Here is a 9,350-nt window from a genome sequence, read left to right as displayed (position 1 = left end):
AGTCACATGTGAGACACGAGCCCCTAGCACAGTTTTCCAGCTGGGGCTGGTATGGAGAGAAGGAGGTGAAACTGCCCAGCTACAGCCAGGACTCAGACACCAGGGTACCCAAATGTCCCTGCCCTCAATGCAAGCCAGGTGCAGGCTGGAAGAGTCAGCCATAGCCCCCACAGCCATGGAAGGTCATTCTCTCAAGAGAAAGCATGGTGCTAGGCTCAGTGTAGACAATCTTTATTGGCAGGTGTTCAGAGTGCAAAATGGTGACAAATCCAGAGGGATCGGAAAGGGGGTGGGGCATGGTTCCCCTTCCTCCAAGTGGGGACCCATAACCAGGCCAGTGGGGGAGAGCACTTGGCTGTGGCCACTTTGGGTCCAGCACCCTTCGGACAACAGGCTCCTAGGCAGGAGGGATCCTCACAACACACGGGAAGGGAACAACACCCCAGAGGGGACCTGGAGTGTGTCCCGCCCCCACCCCCCCACCCCCCCAGCGGCCTAGCTCCTGCCCACTGTACACCTTGACAGCTTGGGGTGGGGGTGTTTGGGGACTGGGCTAAACCTATCCCTCTGCAAACCCAGGTATCTGCGTCGTGCCTCAGTTTTCCTCCTCCCGGTGATTAGCCAGGTTGGATGGCCAGGCCTTGTTAGGGGTCCGGCCCAACCCGAAGCGAGTAGTTCACATACCATACCATATTTTGGTCATTGTGTGGGCTGCAGGGATCACTGCGGGCTGGCCGTAGCCGAAAAGACCCTTTTTAGGCCACGGAAACCAACCCAAGACCTTCCTAGGCCGCAGAAATCTACCTAAGACGATGAGCATGGAGGCTATCGCCCCAAACATGCTTCGTGTCCTGAGGGCAATTGGCCCCCAAGACAAAACAGCCCCTGCACCCCACAACCATGCTGGTCCAAAAGTGTGGTTCTGTCTACCAAGAATCCCAGCTTGGCCTTAAGCCCACGGGGGCCTCACTCGGGGATGAGTGGGGGTCTCTTCTGTTTAGTAGGAGGCCCAACCCTGCAGCGGTGCGGGGCCACTTGGCAGCGGCCGCCTGTCTCTGGTCACCTCCTCTCCACACTCCGGGAGGCCCCACTCCCTCAGGGAAGGCCCAGTCCCTTGTGGCGAGGGTCTGAGTCAGTTACAAGGCAGCCAGGTGGGATAGGAGTGGGCCCGAGCCAGCAGAGGCTGCACAGGAGTCACGTAGTAACTGACAGTGGCAGGCACAACCCCGTCGGGGCCCGGGGGGCGCCAGGCCAGGGCGGCCGCAGCGGCGGGGCCCTGCTCAGCCAGCGCCTGGAGCGCCAGCGTGGCGATGAGGTCCAGCGTCTGGCGACGCTCGTGGCTCATGAGGCACACGGTGCTCTCGTTGACCACCCGGTGCAGCGTCACCAGGCAGGCGTAGCGGCGGGCTGAGTCGGCCCCGCTGAAATGAGCCTCCAGGTAGCGCTCCAGCGTGCGCTGCTGCTCCGCCAGGTCTGGGAAGTCGATGAAGAAGCGGGAGCACATGTAGCGTTGCAGGGCGCGCACATCGGTGCTGGGCCGCGGCCTGAAGCCCCGCACCAGGAGGTGGCAGTACTTGAGGAGGCCGCCACCGCGGATCTCCTCGGGGCTGCGTGTGGCGATGACGCGGTTCCGCAGGTGGTCCAGCGCCTCGGCAAAGTCCCCGTACAAGCTCTCACCTGTCACCGTTGGGTGGAAGGCCTCAGACATGGGCGTAGACGAGCACTGGCCAAAGAGAAGCAGGGAGTCCAGGATGATCTGGAAGGAGTCCACACTGAACTCAAACTGGCGCCGGACCGAGTCCACGAACTTGAGCTCCACGTTCTTGCCGCTCTTGTTGGACAACGAGATGAGGCTCCAGCGGTCCGTGTCCGTGCACACTTTCACCAGCTTCTGCACGTACGCCTCCTTGAGCGTCAGTGGCGTGATCTTGGCCCGGCTCACCCCGGCCGGCAGGAAGTCCAGCAGGCAGGCCAGCACCACCTCCTTGGTCAGCTGGAAGGACGCCTCGCTGCGCAGGTCCACGCGGAACACCAGGTCTAGGTCCTTGTAGCCCAGGCCACTCTCAGGGTGCAGCACATGGCTGGCAGCCGAGCCGTGCAATCGCACACCGTGCACGCGCAGTCCCCGTTCCTCTAGGCTGCTGCGGACCACCTGCGGGGGAGACGGCGGGAGGGAGAGGTGGCGGGAGTCTGGGCCCCCCCCCGGGGGTCCACCACCGGCTTCCCCGGGATAATCACGCCAACATCAACCATGTTGACCCCGCACCAGCTGTCGTGCCTTTGGAAAGCCATTGAACCCTCTCAACTTTGATTTCCTAATCTGGAGTATGACTTGTTTAGAGGAAAGACTCAGAAGGAATAGCACCGATGATAGCAGACACGTAGAATTTACTAAATACCAGGTCCCGGTCTAAGCACTTTATACGTTAGGCTATAAACTTGCATAATTCTCAATTACCTGCCCTATGAGGCAGATACGATGAATGCCATTTTGCAGATGGAGAAATAGAAGCACAGAGGGGCCAAGTAATTTGCCCGGGGTCACGCAGCTGGTGAATCAAACTCAGTGCAGGTCTTAACCACTGTGCGATTCTACCTCTCTAAAACTGCAAGTGAAACACTTTGTTTTGTGCCAGGCATGATGCTAACTGTTCAAATGTGTTGGGAACGTAATTCCCATTCACCCACATTACTACATTAACCCTGACAATGATCCTGTATATGGGCATTAGTATCCCAATTCACAGATGGGGGACCTGAGGCACAGAGAGGTTAAGAATCGTGTCAAGGTCAGAGAGTAGAGCCCAGGGCAGTTGGATTCTCCAGTCCATACATGCTCTTTTGGCTATGACACACACGCTCATCTTAACTCATCTTTACAAGGACCCTGTGAAGCACATGTTACACCTGTTTTAGAGATGAGGAAACTGAGGCTTACGGGGGCGAGAGGGGGCTAAGGTTCAGAGAGGGCGTCATTCAGAAGTGGCAGGGCTGGAAGTTAAAACTCAGGCACTTTCTGCTCTTGAGACAGGAGGTGGGTGATCATCTCGGGAAGCGCTCGGCACCCAGCCCAAGTAGGAAGAGAGGTAGCAGACCCCATCTGCTGACACAGGACCACCACAGGCAAAGGTCTGTTCCTTTGGCCAGAGGCATCTCTCTGGGCCTAGGACAGCGTGGGGAGAAGAAAGAAGCTGGGCCTAGACATTCGGTTTTCTTAGCAACCCAGAGGACTCACACACCATCCTGAAAGTGACCAGGCAGCATTCCTGTCCTGAGTGATTCTGCAACCCCGCCTTGCTGCCAAGTCAGCACCCAGCACTGGGCTGGGCTGCCCTCCTCGCTTCTCAGGGAATTACCGCAAAGAATGCACTTAAGTGCTGAGGAGGCAAGCTGCAGTGGGGCAATCTGAGGCGGGCGGCTCCCTCCAGGAAGGCTTCCGGGAGGAGGACCCTGACTGGGGGAAGGTACTGTAATGGCTATGGGGATAAGCAACTGGCCATCAGGAACATGGAGGGGAGGAGCTTGGGGTGGGGTGGGGAATATCAGGCACCTGTTGAATGCCTGGACCTTCTCAGCAGAATCTATAGCAGATAGATCTTTATGCTCTCCAAGTTATGGATGGGGAAACCAAGGCTCACAGGAGTGTAGTCATCTGCCCAAGATCATTTAGAGGCACCTTCAAATCCAGGTGTGGCTGACTCTCATTCTATCACATTGCCATCCCAGGGTTTAGAAGGAGCAGAGACCATAGCCCAGGGTTCTAATCCTCCCTGTCTTTCAAAATTTCAGAGTGAGGGTGACCGTCCAGTCACTGAAGCTCAGAGCCAGGGTAGTTAGGAACAGGAAGGTGGGGTTTGGGAGATGCCTTGGCCAGACAGACTGGGGAAGCTGGAAGTAAGGGGCCAGTTGCTACAGTCTAGCCTGTGGGACTTGCAACCCACAGCCTGACAGCCGTGCCCCTGCAGGGCCAAGGAGGGAAGCAGGCAAGACCTTGTCCCAAGGACCCTGCCAGACTTGCAGAGCAGACCAGCCCCCTCCCCAGGTCCTAACAGAGCTGACTGCGCCTTACTCAGTGCCAGCTCCTGCTCCCAGGCTGATGCTCACCCCAGGGCATGGCATCTGGCCTGGTGAGGAGGTAGCAATACCCTTGTTAAATCTCCTGTGTCAGCCAGCCAGCAGCTGTTGTCTCTCTCTCCCAGGTGTGACTACAGCCAGCTTGGCAGGCGGACCCCAGATACCGCCACACCCGAAGACTGCAGGGCAGCTTGGAACCTCCTGAATCAGACTTTCCAGCCACGAAGGGGGCAGCGGTTGCACCCTCCTTTCTCCTATGCCAAGGGCCTCTCCAGAACCACTCTGCTCCTGGGCCGCTGCCAAGACCTACAGGGGGACTATAGGTGCTGTCAGCCAGCAGGCTTGCCACACTTGACTCTGGAGCTGCCTGATGCAGGCCCTCTGGCTGCAGCTGGAGAGATCAGATTGCCTCCTTCAATTCCCTGGGCCCAGAGAGGGCAAAGGACTTATCCAAGGTCACACAGCCAATAAGTGGCTGAGCTTAATTAGAACCGGGCCTCCCAGAGCTATGGGCAGGGGGGCCTCCTACAGGAGAATGGGTCCCTCTAGCTCAGGTACAAGCAGGAATAGCATCTCTAACTGCTCAGATCGCTGCCGTAGGCAACGTCTTGGGAGGGGGGGTACAGAGGGAGAAAGGTTCTGGTTCTTGAACCATGGACAGCCAGCATCCCCCATTACACACACCCAACACCCCTCCCCTACTCCCCCCACCTGGAGCACCTCCCACTTCCATTCAGAGCCAGCATGGATGGCCCCCATCCCCACACACACCAAGCCCATTACCACCCCCCCATACACATGCAGCACCTCCCACCACACATATATATTCCAATAGTTTGTGAAGCTGCCAGCTGCTGATTCCCACCAGGAGATGGACGTCCTTCCCTGTGGATGCGATTGTGCAGGCAGGTGAAGGTCCCTGTTCCTTTTGGATTCTGAAACCTGAAAGGGTGTTGGGAGAGTAGTCCAACCCATCCCATTGAACAGATGGGGACACTGGGCCCAGCAAAACTGATAACAGTCCAGGCCCTGAAGCCAGATGTCCAGCCTCCAGGTGCAGCTCTGAAGTCTCCCCTGCCTCTCCCCACGCCAGCTAGCAGCTCCCTGTTCTGTGATATCTTTGACCCTAGTCTAGGAGAACACTGTACTATTATTGCCCTGTAAAGTCAGCTCCTTTTGGCCTGCAGTCCCCCCACCTGGCAGGGAGCATCTCAAAGGCAGAGAAGTGCTCCCAGAGGTCCCAGTCATATCCATGGCCCTAGTGTCCTGAATAGGGCTTGACACAGAGCAGGCACCAGTTAAGGCGGTTTGGCAGGGACTTCCCCTCCAGAGCACATCTCATCCCTGCAGAGCGGTGTTTCTGCACTGGGCTCTGCCTTCCCCCATGTCTGGGACAACAGTCCTGGAGATACAGTAGTTGGGGCCCCAAGGTTGACCTGAGAGTCTAAGGAAAAAAAAACAAACCCTCAATTGGTTTTTCCTAATTACCCCATGACAGCCGGCAGCAGAGGAATGCCTCAGTGAGCACCACTGGGGCTTTGGGTGAGTCAGCCCTGGGGAATCTGCCCCCACCCCCTCCCATTCCCTGGGAGGGAGGGCGAGGTAATCCCCTAGCCTACAACCCTCCTCCTCAGTGGAAGCAATTGGAGGCAGGGGAGTGGACTGCTTCACTAGCTTCTATGGATAACTCCAGCGAAGGAAAGTCTGTCTACTGGCAGGAATACCCAGGAATTGTGGCTGGATTTTCTGGTTTCTATCAGAAGACTTCCCCAAGACTCAGAAGTTGAGTCTTAGGAGCTGGGGAAGGGGTGGGAAACCTTGAACCTGCAGCAGGCGGCTCCCAGGAAGACTTATGATTCTCTTGGTTTGATTTTCACTTCTTTAGGTAGTCTTAGGCAGCTCACTGCCCCTTTTGGAAACCCAGCTTCCGCAGCCACAAAATGGGCACAGTAATTACCATATTCTGGCATTTCAGAGTATGACAGCACCTAGGTTACGCAAATGGAAGAGTAATTTTAGGGGTGCTGAAAAGTTAGGTAAAGGGAAAAAGGAGTCTGAGGATGGGGAGAGGGGATGCCAGAATTCTCTTTTCCTGTTCTTCAGGAGGCAGGGTCAGCCTTCATTTCCAACTTTGGGGAAGAGGAGAGACACCTAAACTGGACGCCGGACGTTGCCTTTCGGCATGCAGCCACCAGGTCCAGCGTGGTGCTTAATCTCCTCCTGCCACAACCCCAGTTGAGAGGGAGGGAGTCCTTATTGGGATTTCTTGGCTTTTCCACTTAGCCACGGGGCTCTTGAGCCCAGAGCTGTGGGAGCACAGGATAAAATCTGACCCTAGAACCTTGAGAGAGGGGAGGGGTGCGGGGGTGGTGAGGCCCAGCCATGACGATTTGGGGGTGAAAAAACCCCGATTTTGAACACCTACCCATTCAGGGCTGCCTGGTATCTCTTGTCTGAGGAGGCAGATCTGTTCACCCGCCACTCTCCCCACCCCCCCCTTCCCGCAGCCAAGTCCCTCCCCATTCTCCTCCCATTTCCTAGCTAAGGCAAGGGTGAACGGTTCGATCGGGCTCTCCAGAGTCGGGGGAAGGGAGAGCCAAGTGGGGAGGGTGCATGGTCTACTATCCATACGCTGTGCGATTTTGTTACAGTCCCTGTGCCTCTTTATGCCTCAGGCTCCCTAGCTGTCTAGCGAATCGAACAGACTCTGGGCGCCTTCCAGCACAAGAACCTCAGGCTGGAGACCCCATAATCCCTCCCACTGCCCTCTCACCTGCACAATCTGCCGGGGCTGCACGCTCAGAGTAGGGAAGTTGCCGCGCCCGTGAATGGGAATCGGTTCGCTCAGGAGCGCATCCAGTCGCTTCACCTGTGGCCAGCCTAGCCCACTTAGGTGCCGTCCGAGGGAGGCCGATGAGGCCTTCGGGTCGGGGCCGCCGCCTGCCGGGGCGGCCGTGGCCACCTCCGAGGCCGCAGCCGTCCCCACCTGCGCAGCTGCCTGGTCCGGGCTCTCAGCTCCACTCTCCGACGGCATCATTAGCCCGGCCCCGGGCCCCGACGGCAGAAACCGGGGGGTGGCTAAGGGGAGAAGGGCAGGGAGAGCGGCCGGGCCGGGGCCAAGGCGAGGGGCGCGGCTGCAGGGACTGGGAGGCAGCGACGGCGAGGCAAACCCAGGGCACACCTCCGACGGCGACGACCAACCGACCCTAGAGCCGGTAGCCCAGCGCCCAGCGGACTCTTATAGGCCGCGGGCGACATGTCTATTGGTTCAGACAGCTGTCACACAGTGGGAGCGCCCCGCCTCCCTGCGCCTCTGCCATTGGTCAGCAGCTCTTTGCACCTCGGTCACTCGTCGCTAGGGAGATTCCGATTGGCTGGGTGGCATGCCCCTGCCCCGCCCACCTGCACGGGCTGAATTCCCTCCTTTGGTCCTTAAAGACCTTCTGTTTTCCGTGATTGGCCCGGGCCGGGGCAGGCCTAGACTTAAAGGGACTGCGCCCTCCAGGGGCAGGCGGGAGGGAAGTGACCTGTGGAGTTTGTAGCGGAGTTGGACCACTAAAAAATTCCAGGGTTCTTTTTGGCGCTGGAAGGAATTTAGAAGGCCCCTGGCCTGGTCCTGGTCATCTGCTATTTTCAGAAGCCCAGAGAGATTGAGCCACTTGTTCGACTCCACACAGCGCTCCTCCTGCTCTTCCAGTGTTGAAGAAAGGTAACGAACTCTGTGTATACTAAGGTAGATATTACTTAATGCACTCTTGATTGGCCCTTGCCAACCACAGCCTGGCTAGCGTTAACACTCCCATTGAAGGGAGGGGAAACCGGCTCAGAGAGGGGGCGTGACTCCCTCAAAGTTACACAGCAAATGAGTTGGAGCCCTGGAGCTGAACCGGGGCTACAGAATCTGTGGCGCATGCTCTTTCCATTACACTTGTGCAGACCCAGGCAGGGCCTTTACGGGGCTAGAGGATGAACAGCAGCTGCAAATGGGGAGTTGGCTTTCCTGACCCAGGGTCTTGGGCTCCTCTGCACCGTCTTCTGGTAGGGGCTTCCTGAGCCGCTGGTGGAAGTCTTTCGTGCCAGCCTCTTCTCAGCCTTATCAGGTCCTGTGTGCCCCCAGGCAAGTCACTACCCTCTCTGAGCCCGTTTCTTTATCTGTCCCAGAGAAGATGTTAAATAAACATTTTTTAAATTTTGATTTATTTATGGTTGCCAAAACATTTTCGTATATTCTACTGAAATAATATATTTACATGTTTTTCTTTCCCACTTTACAGAGCCTAGAGGGATGAGGCTTATTCCTTTCTTTTTTTTTTTTTTTTTTTAGATTTTTAAAAAATGTTTATTTATTTTTGAGAGAGCGAGCGAGCGGGGGTTCCAGGCTCTGAGCTGTCAGTACAGAGCCTGATGCGGGGCTCGAACTCATGGACTGTGAGATCATGGCCTGAGCCGAAGTCAGATGCTTAACCGACTGAGCCACCCAGGCACCCCCTCATTGTTATTTTTAAATTCATCTTTTCTTCTGATTTTAAAATATGTACCTGTGGCAAAATTTCAGAAATTGAGTCTGCTTGATGTATCACTACAATATTTTCTCTTAGATTAAATATCACTCTCCTAACACTCTCCCATTCTGTAAGGCAGGCTGGGCAAGGAGTGATATTCCCAATGTACCGAAGGAGAAACCGAGACCTACAAATGATAAACTACATTCCAGGATCACCAGCTTGTCAGGAGCCTGACTCTCTGACTAGAGCAGCCACTTCCTCTTTCTGGAAGCCCCCACAAGCAAGATCCTACCCTTGCCCTTCTCTCCATTTTGTCTGGGATCAGGAGCTTCCTCTTTCCCCAAGGAAGGGGACCTTGCTCCACTGCTAGGTCGTGTGACTATGGGTAAGTCCCTTGCACCGTTCTCAGTAAAGTTCCTTGCTATTTTGTTTTCCCTTCTTTTGGAAGAGAAGAAATAGATGAGAAACTTCTTTTGCTGAGCCCAGAGTCTCCAAACCCCTGATCTACCACCTCCATGCCCCTGCAGAGGAAGGAAAAGAAAGGAAACTAACATCTACTTAGTACTTACTATGTATCAGGTCGCTTTACATACATGACCTCTAATTTCTAAAAATACGCCTCAAGATGTGGGATCATTATACTCAGTTTACAGATGAAGAAACCGGGGGTTTAGAGAGGTCAAGTGACATGGTCATACAACCACTAATTGGCAGGGTGGGACTTGAATCCAGGTCTCCTGACTCCAGAGCCCTATTTTTCAACTGCTCCTC

At 55.9% G+C, this 9,350-nt stretch overlaps 1 protein-coding gene across 1 annotated transcript; it reads right to left on the bottom strand.

The window, feature by feature from the left end:
• Positions 1–207: 207 nt before the first annotated feature.
• On the bottom strand, positions 208–7,357 carry TENT5B (terminal nucleotidyltransferase 5B). Its single transcript, XM_047873535.1, has 2 exons — positions 6,848–7,357; positions 208–2,152 (listed from the first exon to the last, which is right to left on the bottom strand). Exons 1-2 carry the CDS (start codon positions 7,109–7,111, stop codon positions 1,133–1,135), a joined length of 1,284 nt encoding a protein of 427 aa, XP_047729491.1. The 5' UTR covers positions 7,112–7,357; the 3' UTR covers positions 208–1,132.
• Positions 7,358–9,350: the final 1,993 nt, after the last annotated feature.

The sequence above is a fragment of the Prionailurus viverrinus genome, chromosome C1, assembly GCF_022837055.1.
Source record: "Prionailurus viverrinus isolate Anna chromosome C1, UM_Priviv_1.0, whole genome shotgun sequence".
Taxonomy (NCBI): Eukaryota; Metazoa; Chordata; class Mammalia; order Carnivora; family Felidae; genus Prionailurus; species Prionailurus viverrinus.
The sequence above is the reverse complement of the archived record's forward strand: the minus strand, read 5'-3'. Positions and strand labels throughout refer to the sequence as shown.

Coding starts and splice junctions, on each gene's coding strand:
- TENT5B (XM_047873535.1), bottom strand. CDS start 7,111: ATGATGCCGTCGGAGAGTGGAGCTGAGAGCCCGGACCAGGCAGCTGCG. Junction 2,153..6,847: donor AGCCCCGGCAGATTGTGCAG/GTGAGAGGGCAG, acceptor TCTCCCCCGCAG/GTGGTCCGCAGCAGCCTAGA.